The sequence below is a fragment of the Rhyacophila brunnea genome, unplaced genomic scaffold (assembly GCF_057557595.1).
Source record: "Rhyacophila brunnea isolate RB1 unplaced genomic scaffold, BYU_Rbru_1.0 scaffold_15, whole genome shotgun sequence".
Lineage (NCBI taxonomy): Eukaryota > Metazoa > Arthropoda > Insecta > Trichoptera > Rhyacophilidae > Rhyacophila > Rhyacophila brunnea.
In genome coordinates this window covers 19641772-19662500 of record NW_028232806.1, presented here as the reverse complement: position 1 = coordinate 19662500, position 20729 = coordinate 19641772, and the positions used below count along the sequence as shown (strand labels likewise).

The 20729-nt window shown below is 31.0% G+C and overlaps 1 protein-coding gene across 4 annotated transcripts in view; it reads right to left on the bottom strand.

Annotated features, from left to right (window-relative positions):
* LOC147075017 (uncharacterized) overlaps nt 1-20729 on the bottom strand; it is a 227484-nt gene that overhangs the window by 34680 nt on the left and 172075 nt on the right. For all 4 annotated transcript variants that reach the window (XM_085942722.1, XM_085942721.1, XM_085942723.1 and 1 more), the window contains exons 3-4: nt 11506-11704; nt 9465-9663 (exon numbers count right to left, since the gene is read on the bottom strand). In XM_085942722.1, coding sequence (XP_085798848.1) covers nt 9465-9663; nt 11506-11704 — 398 coding nt within the window. The remainder of the gene's footprint in view (nt 1-9464; nt 9664-11505; nt 11705-20729) is intronic.

The window sequence follows — 20729 nt, the reverse complement described above, 5'->3', positions numbered from 1 at the left end:
GTGTGGACAAAGTGTAGGTAATATTTACTTTTTTGGAAAATTAGTTAAGTTGGTAATCAATATTATTCAACGACTATCTCAAGTGACTTATAAATAGTGTAGTTAGAGAGATCATTATTTATTTAGAAGTATCATATTATAAAAAGGCAATTAATTAATAAAATATTGAGAATAATAAAAGTTTTAATAATTATAGAACTTTTTATTATAGAAATGATAAAATTTATAGCTAAGCGATAACATTTTTTAATATAATATGTGGATCTGTGTATCATAGTCTTAAAAAAATGTTTTCATATGTCGATTGCAGAAATAGTAAAATGTATAAGGTAATAAAATTAGATGTTTCATGGAGATAGAGATTCCCCGAGATCGTACAAAATGCTCTACTGATTCCGCCAATCAAAAAAGGTTGAAGATCACTTATATATTGCATTGAAATGAAAATATAGCACAATTTTTTTGTTGGAAAATGGTGGTTTGCCCCTGAATGCATTTCACTGCAACTTTATATTTATATCATACTTGAATGCGTGAGAGTTTTAAAATGGAGGCTGGAATTTATTAACTCAATAAGTCCATATAATATATTGTAATCTGTGATCATTCGTGAAATAATTGGTTTAAATATTTATGATGTAATTAGTGTAGTTATATTCGTACTTAAATAATATTGGATTATAAAAATATTTATATTTAAATTTTTGATAATTAATAAATATTGGCAGACCTTAATAAAATAATCTTCGAAATTTTAATTAGTTTATGTGGATTATTAAAACTAATAATGGAATTTCGTAGAACTAGTTGTTGTACAATGTTCATCTCAACTAATAATACATCAATTTGTAGTAAGTTTATCAATATACGACTCCTATTATTGAATATATTATATTATAACTTTGAAAAATCTCAAAAAATTACACATAAAAAGCTAATAAAATAAATTGACCTACTTTGGTAGGTAACGATCACTGATAATTTGCGTGAATCATGCGCAAATTAATAGCTAATGGATAAAAGTTGAATCTCAGTGCTTTAAACTTCTTCTAAGATTTTTCGAAATATTATAAGTATTATTGAATATATTATAACACTTTTTTTTATTTTCTAGTTAACTATTCGAACTACTTTGCTACATTATCTGTTAGTTGAAATTATTAAGATTTCTATTAGATAATTAAAAAGCGATACACCTAACAGAATTCAAAATTCATGTATTGTTGAATTGAAACTACAGATACAGCAATGGTATAAATTTAATAAATAAAGTATTGATATGTAACAATAATATTATCTCAAAATAAAGATGTGTTTATGAAAATATTATCTTGAAGTCATTGTTGTGTGGTTTTTGTGGTTGTGGTTTTTATTCATTAGTGATAATAATATATTTCTTTATTTCGTTTGCCATTTAGCACCCTCCTTCGGGAATATCTCATGGGCGGTGATCAATACATCTTTGCTCGTATATATACTCCATAAAGATGCAAACAGAAAAAAACGATGTTTGCTCCTTTGTCCCTTTCCACTTTTTCCTCCCTAACAATCTAGAACAGGGTTGGGCAACCGGCGGCTTGCGGATGGCATGTGGCCTAAATGTAAAATTGTATGGCCTATAAAGTACTATTAAAATTAATAACATAATAATTATGCACGCCTAAATATAAAATCAAATATGAGTTTTATATGAGATAAAATAATTAAATGGTTTTATAATAACAATATAATCTTTACAAATGGCGTGTATAAACTGTGTGAGTAATTGGTTGTGGTAAAAATCGACGTTGTGTGACAATCCACAAAACAGCTGTTTTGGTTCGAATCGTGCATATTAAAAGAAAAGGTATTGATAATTTCGTATTGTTTCGGTTTCATATAAATACTTTTTGACGGCCCTAGACACATCACTCAATACTTATCAATTGTGTAGACATGTGTTGGTGTATTGTGCACTTATGTCAATAATAATTGGAGTTTATTATATTATTAAAACTTGAAATTAAACATGGCTCATGAGTCTGAAAAGCTTACCGACTCCTGACCAAAAATATGTTATTTGACTCATTTTACACGTTTCCATAATTTTTCATATTATTTTATGATGTAGCTTTTTCCGGGGGTTTGATTACTTACTATGAAGTAATTCAAAGCTTCGTGGCAAGCTTCTAACAAATGTCGACTGAACGTTCGATTCTCAGTTTGTTCATGCCTAATCTTGAAACATTGCCATTAGCCCGGACACACACACACAAACTCGTCTCAACTACAACATGTCGAATTTGTCAATGTGGTTTTGTTGTTATTCACAAACACGTGTAACTTAATGGTAAATAATATAAATAATTACAAGATAAAAAGAACTTTTCATATACAACGTTTTTAAATTTTTTGTTGAACCATATAAACTTGATTTGACTAGCACGATCAAAAAAAAATTGTACTTGAAATGTCATATTGATTTCCGTAGTAACGCACGTATATATTATCAATTTAGTTGCTAGGACCCCAGACCCCTAGCAACCAATAATGGTGTCGAAATAACTTTTCATACAAAACAGAATTAACTGAAAATGAGTTCAATTCTACTTACAGATGGCTAAAAGTATTAAAAAAATGAATTGGCATCGTGTTATGATATATTCTAAAAGTTTCAAATGTCTAGCTAGTCGAAAAGTTAGTTAAAAATTGATTGCAAGATTTCTACCGGACAAAGAACCACCGGATAAATAACAATACGAGCTAAGAAAAACGTTGTAAAATAGGAATGTCTAAAACCGCTACTTTTTAGTAAAACCAAGAAATATTGACGATTTTGTATGCCTACTATTATGTTTTTTTGTGAAATTTAGTAAATCATAGACGTTGATTCGACCAATGCAATTTATCATTTATTATTTACTATTATTCCTTTCGCTCATACTGTTCTGATATACAAATAAAGCATTGCCGTGCCATTTGTGGTAAAAAAATACATTTATTATGATTATCGCGTGTAACAAACTTAACATGTCGAACTACGGGTAGAATGTTACATTGACGCAATCAAAGATGCTACTTTTCATAGAGTTAGTCATTTATTTCACTGTTCCGGTTAGTTCTGGCGGTGTACATGAAAGAGAGTTGCAATAAAGCCGACGATTTTAATTTATGATCATAATTAGACGAGACGATTTTTATGTGCGACCGGGCTTAGAAATCTCTATGTACTAGGTACATGGCAAACAGTACAGATTTTAGCACAGGGTCGATAGAAATCATGCCACCTCATACTTTTATATACTAAATATTATATTCTCATAACTAATCTAAAGTTCTTTCATATATCTGTAGGCCCATATATGTGTAACGCAGGCCTTTCTTTTTACCATACACTCGACTACAGCGTATCAATTGTATTACGTCTGCATTGCGCATCGAAGACTAATTACCTACCAATTGTGTGCTACGGTTAGAATGAGGTGGACGCATGATTTGAATATATATCTAGTAAAAAATCTGAGACTGTACTTTACGCAGTATTTACTAAATACATAATTTAATAATTACAACCGATGACTTACATATCGTAAATCAATACTTTCATTTTCAAATTGTTAGAAAATGAAATTTTTTTTTCAATTTGCAATTGATCATTTTTTATTCTTTATGACATGTTCCATTTTATATAAACCATCAATATTTTAATTGGTATACTATCGATAAGTTTTTATACTAACGAAATATATAAGTAATAAACTACGACATTAATCTAACACTATCCAACTAAAAAATGATATGATCAGATTCGTACGTTTTAATATAATCGTACGTACTCTACACAAATAATATTTTTGTTATTTTTTTACAAAACTTCATCATAAATAGTTCCGATCTATGGCTACAATTTATATTTAATTATTACTATGCAAAATAAGTAAACAAAATAGATCCATTGAAAAAACAGTATTTTTTAAAAAACGATTAGCAGAGCGGTCGTAGAATAGTAAAAATAGTAAATAGGTAGTACAATTATTGAAGTTGTCCTTAAAATATTCGGCAAACTATTTAATACTAGTAACATAATAATCTGATTATATAAAATAATAATCTATCTTCATATTTAATTTATATAACTAAAGTTTTATTTATCAATCATAAAATATGAAAATATCTTTGATTGACGTTATATTATAGATATTCCGTGCACCGTAGATTGGCAATACCCTCGATAGGCTTCGCTTCTCGTTGTTTCTTTAATGAGTTTCCATTCAACCCCTGTCCGACTGTCATCGTGTTTCTTCCTTCTGATTTATTGCTCCTACAACAAAAGGACTCACTTGGTACACACTCCACTCGCCATAATACGTTCGCTATCCTATAAATGGCCCAATAAAGTGTTTTATTTTCGTATCTAATCTAATCAACTCGGCAGTAAAAATTGACTAAAAGAACTGTACGTAATGAAAAGGCCATATTAATCAAAACTATATTACGGGAGTCTATGAGTTTATACATTAATATTTTATTTTGTAAGTTAGTTTGTAAATCGTATTTATCACTAAAACACTTCTACCATTTACAACAAAATGAGCTTGTAATAAAATCTGTAATATTATTATTTTTATACATTTAATTATCTGCACAACACTATTTTCTTTTTTATTTTCTCTGAAAATACTATTTTAACCATTTCCACATAGATGTGACGGCAGTGGCGAAAGATTAAGATCCGACATAAATAGTGCGCACTAAACTTTGTCAGAACAATTGTGTTGACCGATACTTTATAGGAATGCGACAAACGCAATTGCTGCGTTGGAGACTTCGTGCCTTTACTATTGGCTTGAAATCGGTTCAGCGTGTTTTAAAACTTCGAATATATTATAGTGTAGCATGGTTCCTAGTCATCAGTGTTCGATATTTTCTCAGCAAGGTTAAGTCTCTGTTTTCATTGAGCTAAGAATACAACGTGTAGATAGTGTTTGTTATTTTTTGATATTCAATTAAGCCCTGTCTAATCTAATCCATAGTAGATAATAGTCAAAAAATATTCGTTTATCTATAAAATATCTAAAATTATATCAGTAAACCATACATAATTTTAGATATTTAATAGATAGAAGAATATTTTTCATCGAATATGATTCGGTTAGCAAGACTTTATGAATTAAAAAAACTAACCAACACCATATTCTGTAATATGTATTATCAATTCAACGAAAACAAATAAATATAACTGCAAAGGTGTGCACTATTTTTGTGCATTATTAGTATGTTTAAACTATTATAAATTGGTTAAGGGCGGACGTGCTCAGCGTGGGTCAAAATGGAGCTTTTTTTCTATTTTCAAATCATGATCCTGGACATATCTTAAACGTTGTAGATAATCTATTTATATAATTTTGAAGCCTTATTATCTTTTATATTTATTTTAAACATTTGATGACTGCATAAAGTATTTTTATTACATAAAATAGTATTCATTTAAACCTCTCGCTCTAATGTTTTAGAACAGTGCTCCGCAACCGGTGTGCCGCGGCACACTGGTGTGCTACGAGACAATGCTAGGTGGGCCGCGGAGCATTGCTTAAAAACACAAATAATTTTGTATATTATACAATAATTACTTGATAGCCAAAATTGCGTACATGGCTGATAATAAATAAATTTGAGCACCTGCATAAACTTAATAAAACAATGCAAGGTCAGAATGAAAATATATTGACGTGATCTATGTACCAAATGACCTACCAGACCACCAATGAAAACAAGCAATTAATTTTGGATCCGTCTCCAAAACATTTAACTTTGCTTTAAAAGAAATTTCATCATTACATTCATCCAATCAATACGACTGGATTCGAAACCCTTTTGCAACCAATGCCGAAAATTCTATAGAAGCGCTTATGCTATTTTCTGGATTTCGGTTAACAAAGATCCTTGAATTTATATAAAAATCCTTGTATTGACAAGGCTACCAAACTAAGTAAGTAAGGCTAAAAACTTTTACGTTCATTGAAACAAACTCGGGTATCATATTAATTAGTTATTCTATTGCTAATACAAATACATGGGAATATGTAGGTATTGTGGAGCCCAAGCTCAGGGGGGGTGGCGTGGCTGGTCAAGCAGATAAGTGAGATAAACACAAATTACATGTTTGCTCTAATAGCAAAAAAAGTCACCTGCGGCGCTGTTTTACTTCGCTAACGTTACTATTTTAGCACATACGATTGTGGAATACAATTTATTATTATTGTGTCAATACTCGACATATAATTATTGCTAAAACGACAACTAATCGTAATTCAAGTGGATGTATTAATAAATACAAAAAGTCGCTAAATAGAATCAATACGATTAATTTTACATCGAACATCATTTGAAAAAACGCTATTTTAAAGTAACACTGTCTTTAACCCTAGCGATAGCTAGGGGGGACGCCGAATATTCTGGCCTGGGGTCAATGTTTTGGTGTATAAATTGTTTTACGTGTGGTGTGCTGCGGAATTCTGGGAAGACCTGTAGTGTGCCGTGGCTGAGAAAAGGTTGCGGAGCACTGTTTTAGAATATAGTCATATTTCTGTACATAAATGTTCAGTGGTGTTAAGATTTTTTACATTTATTAATTTTTAAACACATTTATAAAATCATCAGTATAATTTATATCGACATTATTATAGTGAAATATTTACGCTAAAAAATTATATTGATAATCTCTATGATCCCAAATTTGACAAGAATTGGGCATTTTATTATTCAAAAAATGGGCAAGATTAACACATTTGAAGATAATTCTAAAGATACTAATTAAAAATTAAAAATAATAAAATTGTTAACGAATGATTTTTTATCATAAAAGATTGATTTCTTAGTTGTTAACATACCTTACTTGCGTTATATAATATGGATTTATATATCTGCTATTTAAACTATGTATTAACGGCTGTTCTCTTATTTCTAGTACACCGAGAGGCTTTAAATTCGTTGCATGTGTGATGGACAATACATTTTGACAAAAATCGGGGGTGGTCAACATGTAAGGAGGTTAGGTGATATAAAGTCGCGAAATTTATATTTTACTTGGAGTTTATCAAGAATACCAGAATTTTATATCATTGTTAGTCTACACCGATTCAATGAACAGAGAAAATTTCTTCATCTATGACGATGGCGTATTTACGAGGTGTCATAGATTAAAAAAATGTATCTAAATCATAATGTAACTTACTCAATAACCAAACTTTCTGATTTTTTTATTACATAAATAATCATATCCTTGCTTTTTAGTACAAGGTGTAGTATTCTGAGTAAGTAGTTCTGAAAAAAGTTGTTTTCATATTCCATCCCAACCAAATTATATACATAGATTCTTCCAAATCAATCAAACCCACACCACATTAGCTGATCTTAATCAAAAATACAAGGGCCTACGTTTGGTGTGAAGCAGTATTAGGAATGTTTAAGGAACAGTCACATAAGACTGAGGTCACCACACACTTTAATGTGTTTCAACTGAGATTACATGAATTTAAGTTTAACTCACGATAATGAGGACTATCGACAACAAATAAGATAGTTCCTTAATATAGACACTGTAAACTAAACCACTTATCCTATTCTTAATCGGGCGTATAACAGGATCCTACTTGAAGCAACGCCCATTTTCAAGACTGAAAATATATCACGAGAAGTTACCTAAAACTGAGATCACCACGCACTGTGTGTACTCCGTTTGAGTTTAAAAGATTTTGAACTTGTGTTTCCATTAAAATAGAGGAGAATTATGAACTAAAATAATAAATTGATACCTAATATGAACTAAAGTATAATCGAAGTAATAATAGATCTTCCTGTTTGAAATATGATGCTGCAAATATATGCATAGTTAGTTAATTATATTAAATTAACGTGATTTCAATACCACAAATTTATGAACAGACATCAAACGTCAATAGCTATTCTCGCCTACTCTTTGGTATCTACCTAGTTTCGCATTTAATTTTCACGCCATAGGAGCCTTTGCTCTCTTATATAATAATTTGATCTTGAATTCGTACCGGAAATTCCCGAAACATCTCACTGCCATACACTTTTCTGTCGTTTGATAAAAAGGAAATATATTTTCATTGTTTTTTTATTACAATACATAAGGGGATGAAAATCGTTCGTTATAAATATGATTGAGGACAAAAACTCGGCAAAAAGAATTGATAAAAAGAGACTGTAATAATATTGTACCCTATGGATGTTTTACTTAAAAGATAATTACTATAATCTCTATTTCAATTTAAAAATCATGCCCTTAAATACTGAAATCCTATTTGCTAAAAAAATCTATATTTAAAAGTACAAAGTTTTAATAAACTCTAATTTAAATTCAAGTTTCATCAAATAATCTCAATCGACATACGCGGTAAAAATGAGAACTCTGCCATTCTTGGTGGTATTGACGTGTATGTCCCTGATCACTATCTTAGAAATCGGGAGCATCAATAATTATTGTTTGTTCTCACACGGTGCAGAACTAACCCGCTTCGCTATTGGTAATGCCAATTTGGAGGGCAATAACTTTGTTCAACCAAATCACTTCTGATATTGACATATTCCACGTGCGTGAGGATGAGTATAGGTGTGAATTGTTTTATAAATTCTTAAAATAGGGTTTGTTTAACTCATTCGCTTTCACGGTTGTTTTTTAACGTAGTAGATTTTTGGGTTTCTACCGTGTGTCCTTCTTCCTTTTTTACTATACATTCATATACCTACACTACATTTTCATCATACAACATATCATCTCTTGATAATGGCCTCTGCAACGAGTCCAAAACGTCGAGTAAAGAAGGAAGAAGGATATATGGTGGAAACCCAAAAATCTTCATTCGAAGTACTTATTTTTTTGTATTTTCACTTTTCTACTGTGTAATAACTTTTATATAATACTGTTTTAATAATATATATTTGTTTTTAAATGTCATATTGTGAACGTCTCAAATTAATAATTTCTAATGTTCACTATAAGAATTTGAAATTTAAATTTGAAAAAATTTAAATTGAATTTGACAGTATTTCATTTCGAGTAGTTGTAATATCTGTTATATTCAGAAGTGTTAATAAGTCTGCCTGCATATACATAAAAATCTTTTTTCATATCTCAATTATAATAATATTTTTTGACATAATCATATTAGGATAAATAATTAGAAATTTGATCATCAAAATGAAATGAATATGTTGTTATTAGTCAAAAATAATATGTCAGCTGATTGTTTTTACCGAATTTATCTTAATTCTATTAGCAAAAAACTAGTTTGGATAAATAATGATTTTCTTAGACAAATTCTAATACATAAAAAATACATAAACTTACTTTGCATCCCCTTACCCTATCCTCAATAATTTATTTAATCTCTATTTAAATATCCGTATATCTTAATAATAAAACGAATCGAAAGCGGCAAATAAATCCTGAAAACACTTACCAAGGGCTTGTAATGGTGACGCAAGTCCTCTGAAAGCTGCACTATGAACGTCTCTTATTTCGCCTGAAGACACCACCAGACCATGAAGAGCTACTCCTTCCAAAAGTGGCCCAGCAAGGGCTGATACGTTTTGTACGGTGCAATCAAGCAAAGATACTGCTCTGTGAGTTGGTAGTGATCGTAATGTGCGACCAATTATCTGAAAAAAAAAATATATAAAATGTATTACTATGCATAGTTTGGTTTATAAGATTACCCAATAATCGAAGATAACTCATAACTAGAACGTAGAAGAGCTGCATTTGTTAGCCATTTATTTAATTATGAAAAGTATAATTGACTACCGGTCATAATTCAAAAGAAGGTAAAGATCATGGACATCTCTCCCTTGGACACTTTTATTAGAAAGTCTTTGTTAACTCAGTCAAAGCACACTTTAGTACGTGGCGACTTTAGTCTTAGGAATCTGACATTCCCAGACATAAAAAACTGCTGATGCTTCAAATCCAAACGTAGGACCTCGTGATATACTCTATTAAGACCCAGTGTGGTGCATGGCAATTTATTTAGATGGGTCAATGTTTGTATTTGCTACGCAATCTCCGTAAGTTGTTCAATTTCCAAGGCATAGGTGATCTGATACGATTGTCTTATGATAGGGAGGTGCACCACAATTTGAACAAATCTTCAATTAATTGATTCAAAGATCATATTCAAACATCATTGACGTATTACTATGTGGACAAAGTATATAAACCAAATAAATAATTACAACATTTTGGTGTGTTAGAATCATTCAATAACACAAATATTGTATTCCTTAGTAGAAATAAATACAAATGAGCGTAATGAAAAATAGCTCGGTGCCTTGCGCCTCGCGGGGGCGGAGGAGCTCTGCCCTCCTGGGCCCCTCAAATCATGATTACTTAAACCCTGATGGCTAAAATTATTTAAAATGGATACATGCTTTGCCTACTGATTCTCTGAATGCTGGTTGTCCAAATTCGAAAGAAAATTTATTTGTCAAAGCAACCGAATCCAAAAGATTCAAACAATTATTGCACTTTTCTGATAATTTAAATTTATGAACTCATATAGTAATATTGTTGGTGCGTAAGTATTTGGTACACATAATCGTTAGACGTAATGGTCAATATGGGTTTATGATAGCTGAAATATGTTATGTAATTTTTTGAATGAATTTTGTCGATGTGGCAAGCGAAGATCAAATCGATGCACGACCCACCACGAGTAATTGAGATAGCTGGATTCGTTATCAGGAGAAGTCCGACCGTTTCCTCCATGAAAGTGATGAAAATGTTGGTTTTCTTTTTTCACTTTTTTACTGCACTGATTACTGCCTCTTCGACTGATTACCTCGCATTAAATTAGATCAAATGATATTCACTTGTATTAATATACTTATGTAGTAATAAATAAATAGGTAATATATTAAAAAAGACGACAAAAAAAAACGACTTGTCTACAGCTTGAAATTTGTTAATACTTATAGAATTATCAAAATAAATTGCGGGACACGCGGCTCGCGACCGCGCGACAATTGTGACCGTTACGCCTATGCAATTTTTCGTAACGAATCGGCCCGGGAGGTCAAGACAAAATCATGTATCCATGCTAAAATGAACTCTTCCTGCATTTTAATTAAGGTCAATTTAAAAACTACATTCAATTTATACGCTGATTTTATTGTTACTTACCTATCTTAATTTAAAAAAAAACTACGATTACATTTTATATAGTATTTTTAAAGAGAATAAATTGTCATAAATATTGTATCTACTTAATACTAAACTCTACCTACATTGCACTAAGAGTGATATTATCCATTTTTCTGTTCACTGTATCATCTAAATATAATATATCAGGCATCCTCAAACATAAACAAATTATTATCATTATATACTATTAAATTGATTCTAGTTACGGTGAGACTAAACAATATCTCTCAATACCCGACATTTTACCTAATTGGAAAATAGATAACTGTAAAATTCCACAGTACTTTTGGATCACATCTTACCTGCATGGCCGATCGGTCTCCCGTGCATCTCAAAGTGTGTGGTAAGTCACAGGAGCACTCTACAGCAGGATGGTCCTCAATCTCTGGACATCTCCAGGTTTCTTCGAGGGGGGTGGTTGGTAAACGACCTCCATTGCAGCATACTAGCGTGGCCCATAGTGTGAGAAATGTAAGAATGGTAAAACCGCCTGCACCCATTCTGAAAAGAAAGATGAAAACTAATATTATTTTTGGGGAATAATGATTTAATGTTTTATAATATTATAATTATTTTTACATTTGTTAGTTTTTTTCATGATAAACTGGGTATAGAAGTTACGTTAAAATACACTCCTCTCTATCCTTCTTCGTAGCTAACATGGCGATGTCTAAAAAAGTCTTATTATAGAAATCTCAGCTTAATTTTTAAACATTACCTAATTAATAATACCTTAAAATTAGAGGTAACTACAATGCTATTATTTGTACACACCTACATACTCCAGCGCATTATTATCCTGAGCGCAGTTTATGCCGAGTAGTCATTAGCAAGCCGTAACTGTAACCATTCCAGCGCTTCTCCATTATACCTTTCTGTTATTTTCATAAGTCTAAATTGCCACAGAAGGTATTCCATACACAAGGCGGTTATCGATGGCTATCGGCACTTATCAACAATAATTGGTAAATTCGTAAAACGGCGAAAATTTTGTTTGGTAGACATATCGGTTAAATTCGGGTATGTTCGTGCGGGCGGATACGGCCGAACCCAAAAATGTTATATTGAAACGTCAAATATGTCAACATAACCTAAAATTTTATTAGTCATGTCATTGCGATTCCAACATGTAGTAAAATAAATATTATGCTACTACTAACTGCCACTAGCCACTTGATGTTTGACAGTTCGCGGGAAACTATAAATATAGGCGGCGGCCGTGACGTAATTATTTTTCAAAATATACATAATATTATTATTTTGTATCTCAATTCTCAATATGTAGAATTAACCTACTCTTTCTCGCTCTAAAAGTTAACACAGGCAAGAGAGGAGTTATTAAAAGATATAACGTTTAGACAGTTCAGACGGATAACTTGTAATAATAATTAACCGCTTGAATATGCTTGAATATGAGTGGTAAATGCTATATATTTATCACATGTAGCTCTTTTTGAATCGTAGTAGATTTGAGTTTCCACCGTGTGTCCTTCTTCCTTCTTTCCTCGATATTTGTGACTTGTTAATGGCCTCTGCAATGAGCCCGAAACGTCCAGGAAATAAAGAAGAAGGACACACTGTGGAAACCCAAAAATCTACTACGATAAAAAAACAACCGTGAAAGCCTCAAACTCTTTTTGGATGTTAAGTGATATGTTAGAATAGCCTCGCAGATACCAACTCTAGATGTGAAATAATTATTTATTAAGTTCACGAACTATTTATTTGGCGTCCATTACTAGTTACTGTAATATCTGCAACGGTCACAGTTACGGCTCGTTAATGAGTACCCGGTACAACGAACTATTTACGTTTGTAGCGCAAGACACAAGCACCTCAACAATCCAGAAATCTTGTCACCAATACTTCACTATTTTGTTTTTAATTTAACGAAAAAACAGAGTTTATAAGCTATTTTTTTAATAGTGTACTTATATTTTTTTATGCTTACGTATTTTGGAAAAAGGCAAATCGCTGATCAAATGGAAATATCAGTATATAACAGTATTGAATACAGATTACAGTTTAAAAAAAAGATTATTTTTTTGATTTACCATAATGACAGTGCCAATGTGGCGGTATAAAACCGTATATCATACACATGACGTGTCGGTGCCTAAGTCTATATTCGAGGCGTAAACGACATGCCTATAATAATGTTTTAAAATGTCCTGACAAAAGGTCGCCGCATGCGTCGCTTTAGAGGGGGCAAAATAAACAACTGTGGAATAAAAGGGACTGCTATTCCAGTGCCGGATCGGGCGCTGATGCCCTTATACAGCGCCGAAAGGCCTTCAGGGGACTCCATACAAGGCCACAGATCGCCCTAGCGACTGGCCTGGTGCATTATTCATTGAATTATAGAAACAATGCTCGGGAACAACACAAATTCTCAAACTATATAATTATATTATAGACAAATTATAGAATATTATATCATTCTGCACCGAATGGAATTCGAATTACTAATACACAACGCAATCCAAGTGGTGTGATTTATCTATTATACTACCGATACTATTTATAATCACGTCACAACTATGCATTTCAGTTATTATTGCAAACATCGTAAATATTGACGACCATCTTTTATAATATTCAATCAAAAAATCAACCATAAAATTAACATTGATTCCCAAACGGCGTCCAGATATCTTAAAATATTTTATTCTCATAAAAATATTAACTAGTTTTTATTCATTTATGGTAAAATAAAAGAAATACTAGGTAGCAGTGCCATATGTCAACGTTCGTGTAGACGCGCTCAATAATACTATTTAGTTAACAATAATGATATTTTCTATATCATAGGCAATATTGGCTAACAATATTCGTAGCTAAAGAACGCGTCAATTTTAATACCAATATACATCGGGTGGTATCTATTTTGATAAAGCCGGTATATTGTACGCGAGTGAGCGTATTAGCGGAATGCATAGGTATACTTACGTGACTAAAGGTTTGAATAAATTTTAAATATCATCACGTTATGTATCGTCACGTACTGTCACAGTAAGCAGCCGCTACGGGCAAGGTCTGTAATGTCTTTTTTCTTGGTATTTTAAATGTTATCAAACTCATGCTCCCATCTTGTATGACATTTGAACCTACAAAAATTGGCAGTTATCAAAATCTGCCGAAATCTCCTGAATAACAATGATGTCGCCTCACGCGTACGCGATTTTATAGAATTGACCATTACCTGATAATACTTATACATTTTTTTTTTTTTAATAATCAATACTTATCTAATTACAGTAAGAAGATTCATTTCAACAATAAACTTATAATATATTCAAATAAGTTTTATATTCTATAATGTGTATTCGTTGAACAAGTTTATGTTAATAATATAGTCAAGATCATTTCAGATTTATTTTTACAAATAAGAATAGATTTTTGTGTGTATATGTTTAATTACATATTTATTTCTAATATAATTTGATTAAAGTTATAATCATTTTTAATCAATACTTCTTGAGGTTGAGCAATCTCTAGAGTCGAACCGGTTATTGAACGCGGCACTAAAATAATTTGACATAAAAAATTTGCATCCACACAAAGGGCGATCTTCTTTATTGTCAATCCATCGAATAAATCCGAGGGTAGTTCAAATTGTTTATTTTATTGGATACTGTTTTATTTTATTTCAGTCACCTGATATCTATATCTCTTCGAATAGAATTACAATTATTTTTTTAGCAGAAAAACAAAACATACCAACTAACTAATATGTAAATAATAATAGTTCTGTTCATATTTTTTACTGTACTATAACTTACTCTACGGTCCATCAAATGCTGACTTTAAAAGACTTTAAATAAGTATTTAAAAAAAATATTTGTCAAAATAGATGTCACCATTTCTTGTGAAGTAAAGGAAACTGTTCATTATCATTATAAATTAATAATATTATTAGGTATGTATTTATAAAATATATAGTATTAAGTATTGCATTTGTTATGTAGACTGTCATTATGTGTTTTTCCCCCTCTTTCTTTATTGAAGATGGCTTCCACAGTGAGCCTAAAATGTTGAGGAAAAAATAAAATGTAACGTGACGGGGTGACCCCCCAAAACTGCAAAGCAATACATTTTATTATTGTTATATTTACCAAAACAAAAAATCAGAACCAAGCAGTTTCTATCAAAATAACAAAAAAAAATATCAATACGAGATACACTAATTATTGTATAAATACATTCTTTTAGATTGACGATTTTGAATTGAAACAAAGAAAAAATTTTTAAAGGATTTAATAATGGAAAATTCTTTATTGAACATACATAATTTAAAAACACGCCAAAAAATATATAATTATCCTTAAATGTACACCCAGTATGATTCGAATCTACGCTCCCATTCGCACCCATCTAATTGCTAAAAAGTTTACTAGTAGTTTTTACAATATTCTCTGAAGTGCTTTTTATATTTCATTATTATGTCAGGGTTTGAGCTACATACTACCCATTCTTAAAATTATCGATACCAAAATATCTCATCGTCGTTAGGAAAGGTTTTTTGCACCAAACAATACTGGCAATATGAATAACTCAAAAATTTATAAAATGGTTAGTTTCAAAATCATCATATTGGGCTTTACCCGTAAATTTCAGTTGAATAAATATCATAACAGTTTAAGTATACTGTTCGAACGTAAAACTCGTTAAGTACAAAAATAAACTTTGGCACTTAATTACGTTTATACAATGATAGTATAATTAAATTGACTTGTGAACTTGAAATCTCCCATGATCCCAGCACGGCGCCTCATATCCAATATTACGGCGACTGAATATTTTATTGACTTTTAATAACGCACTTGTGAAAATTTATTGTTGGAAAATAATAATTATTATTATCCTGGAGCGTTCAATCAATAATAATTCCCTTTTGTTATTTTTCGAATATCATAATAAATTTTATTACATTATGACCGATGAATCAGCATTTTTTTAGATTTTTTATTCGCATTGGGAACATACTTGAGAATGATTTATGAAACTAGGGATCGGATTAAAGATATTTATGTAATATTTTACATGCTATCTAAAGAAAATATTAAATCAATTATCTTTAAATAAAAAAATATTCCAAACCCTTATAATAACTCAATAGCGTCATACTAAATATTACAATTCTTGCATTAAGATTCCAATTGACCAACGAAATTAAGAAAAATGGATATAATAATAATGATAAACTTACATTTTTTTAAATCTAATAACATGAACATTCGTTTGTAGCTTTCGGATTATTATTACATGATTATTATTTTTAATTACTATCCGCTTAAAAGATACATATTCTGTTCAATTTTACTATATATTTAATAATATTATCAAAATAGAAAGCAGAATACGTTTAGGTATAAAGAATTTATATTGCCTACACAGTCTCATGTATCGTTGATACTTCTAAAATCAGACCTCAGACCTCAGAGCAATTATACTAAAGACACGGTAATTGTTCGGCTATATGCGACCATTTTCTTTGCGTACAATGCATTATAGAATCAAAATTGTATTATTATTAACTTAGGTACCTATGTAATGTAATCTTTCTTCTCAGTACGACTACCATATTTTAACACGTTGTTTATCTATCTTTTCTATTTAAATTAACTAAAAAATACTACACACAAGACTGCTCATTGTGAACTGTACTACAGCAAAATGTAATACGTACGAGTAGTTGGTATTTGATTCCACAAGATGTTTTTTAAGTAGATAGATGTAGTTACGAGGGTGGGTCAATAATTCCTTAGAAAAAAGCATTAAAACATAATTTCCTTGGAGCTCAATACACTTGGTTAGACGTTTCTCAATTTTTTTTAAACCGTCAGAAAAATAAGTTTTCGGAAGGTCCTCAAAATAAGCATTTGTCCGATCGATGACTTCTTCATTTGAAAAAAAACGTTGTCCACTTAGCCATTTTTTTAAGTTTGGGAAAAGGAAAAAGTCACTGGGTGCTAAATCTGGCGAATACGGTGGGTGGTCGACCAATTCGAACTTCAATTCTTCAATTTTAGCCATTGATCGTAAACATGTGTGAACACGGGCATTGTCCTGATGAAAGAGGATTTTTTCCCTGTTTAAATGAGGCCGTTTTTCTTCAATTTTGTTTTTTAGCTGGTCCAATAAAGATGCATAATAATCCCCTGTTATTGTTTTTCTTTTTTCCAAATAGTCAACGAAAATAATTTCACGTGCATCCCAAAATACAGTAGCCATAACCTTACCAGCTGATTTTACGGTTTTCGCCTTCTTTGGACATGGTTTGGCTTCGCAATCCACTGCTTTGACTGTTCTTTCGTCTCGGGAGTATAGTGGTGTATCCATGTTTCATCTACAGTCACAAAGCGACGAAAAAATTCATCCGGATTGCGTTGCATGAGCGACAACAGGGCTTTAGAGGCCACCACCCTACTGCGTTTATTGTTGACTGTGAGCAAACGCGGCACCCATCTTGCAGAAATATTTTTCATGCCCAATTTGTCATGTAAAATAGAAATGACGCTACCTTTTGAGATCCGTGTAACCTCAATTATCTCACTCAACTTTAATCTTCGGTCACTTAACACCATATCGTGGATTTTATTGAGCATTTCTGGTGAAGTCACCTCTACAGGACGTCTTGAGCGTGGTTCATCCTTTGTTGATGTACGACCACGTTTAAATTCATTTAACCAGTTATAAATAGTTGCAAGTGAAGGAGCAGATATGCCGTGAACTAAATCCAACTCATTTTTTATTTCCTTTGCTGTTTACCCTTTTATATTAAAATGTTTAATAACAACTCTAAACTCAATTTTCTCCATTTTCCATTTTTCCATTTTCCACAAGCAATTTTTTTTTTTAAATGTACGAGAAACACACAACAACCCGACCAATCTGATTGAAACTTCGCAGCATACTGAATCGGTAGTGCCGCTGCATTAAAACAAACCGCTTGCAGTACTAGTCGCGCCACCTGTCGGCTTTTCTAAGGACTTATTGACCCACCCTCGTATTTAAGTAGAATAAACGATACAACCTAACCTAAAATAATTTTAATAATCTTCAATTTATATAGTTTTAACCATATCTTTAAATTTAAATAAAAACAATGAGCCAATAAAACAAGTAAGTTCTTAATACTCTTTGAAAGTATTCATGTGAATCTGAATGAATGGTGAAAACACTTTAATAACTTTTATTGAAGTAATAATATCATAATAATAATGAGAGGAAATATAAAAATTTCCACAGCATATTGGTTATTACATTAGTTTGATTGAATTTGTTTCCGAGAATTTTTAATAGCAGTTATAAAATTTTGGAGTAATATGTTTTGTACAGTATTATTGGGTTCATTTTTAATTGACAAACAAAATATTGTTTTTCAGCATTTTAACCGATTTTACTGCAAAATTAATATTTTGAAAGCACTCTGCCTTTTTATTTATTTTCTATGTGAAACATATGGAATCCATATGGTTTCAACTGTTCAAATCATCATCTTAAAATATACTGAAATCTTTCTAGGCGTGCACCATAGATACATAAAAATCGATTCGCAATTGTAGTGGTTTCGTTTGCTACCATTAAAACAAATATTGTAGCAAACATTCTGTAATCTAATGTAAAAAACGAAGAGAGCATTAGACCGTGTGTATGAAATTTACCCTTCTTAGTACTTAGTTTTTTTTTTACTATTCACGTATATACATTTAAGGACCATCTATATATTATAAGAAGGCTTTGTTCAATATCTTTGGTCCGCTCTATTACATCATTATCTTTGACAAAATTTGACCAATGTACACCCAATATGGGCTACATAATATATCTCAAACTTTAGAAGATACAAGTTGCTCTGAGTAACATGACTTGCTACCGTAAAGCAGTACCAATAAAATTTAAGCGTTGAACGGACTTCTTACTGAATATAATTCTCAGACATTTTTTAAGGATTTAATAAACCATCCAAAAATAGAAAGTCTCTCATATATTAGTCTGCCTGGATCAACTCAAAAAAATTCTTTGCATTCCAATGAAAGTTAATTATTTGTAATGTGCCTAAAATTTTATATCTTATTGTTAAAATACATGAAATATTATACACTTATGTAAGAATGGCGTACAGATTTTCATCCAATATTATGTTAGGCTTATTTTTTTAAACGTATTTACTTTATTATTATGATATTGCATGGAATATTGTACCCCGTATGTCGTCGTATGTCGTATATCAATGCTTTTGTTTTTTGACCATGTCCAATCCTAATAGGATCATGTGGGCCTCCACAGAGTAGAGGTTTGTATTAACAGATTTTTTTTACTAGAAATGGATGTCAGCCAATTGCTCAACCTATTAGGTCCATACCCTGACTCACAAACAAATTAAAAAACAATGTGTGTACTTGCCAGACCCAGGATTCGAACCTGGCATCCACGGCGTTATAGTCCAACGCTTTAACCGCGCGGCCACCGTGGTCGTTTGTCAATGTCTTTAGGCATACATAAAATTAAAATCAATATCTCTCTAACAAAATCTTATTCAAATTAGTAATGATTTGGATGATTATAAATATTTTGATAAATTCCTATCGACGAAAAAAAAGGTTCGCGATGTTTAGATCACTCTAATTCATTTTAAATTCTTGAAACATTTCACCATTGCCGACATATCGATTCATGTTTTTTTTCACTTACTGAAGGGAACACAGATTCCTCCTAACTCCTAGTATGGATGTATCCATTTTAGGCCCAATGCTTTGACATATGGTGCATTTATGGAATAAAGACACAGGTCCGCAGTTAAGTAGCGACTTGTACCATTAATTATTAGCAAATAAAATTTATAAAAAAACTATATTCTATCGAGAAAAGCTAATAATTGATAAATATTTAACTAAAATTCTGCAACTGCAAACAAATTTTGCTTTGTATCGTAGATATCATTTTTTTCTTAGACAGTTCGATATTCTCTGGACTGTTACAAAATAACTATAATTGTTTAAGTGGTCAGACGTCCAACAATATTAAGAGATCGTATTTATTAATAGATTGAAAAATCTTTCGTTTAAATTTGAGATAATATTATATTCTGTATGCAGTGTGTTTTGGGTAGGTTAACTAATAAATATTTTTTGTATCAGTTAACAAATAATGCCTTCATTAATTCAGACGAAGCTGGTTGTGATGATTTCTTTTAAAGTTTAATACTACAAGTAATAGATATTATAAATAGTATAATTTTCTCATAAATAATTAGCCAAAGTAACTAAACATGACAATTTTAATCACATAGATAATTTACAAACCAAATCTATATATTATTGTCGTAATCAAATAACCGAATGATTTATTCAGATTTTTTACCAGTAAATAATTGAAACACGTAGAAAGATTTCAATATCTAAAATTCTAAGTAATCACAACTTAGTTAGAAATTATGGAATTAATTTTAATTTTTCATGGGAATAATCAGTATAGGTTAGGTTACAAATATCAGATATTAACCGAATCTATAGGTTCATAA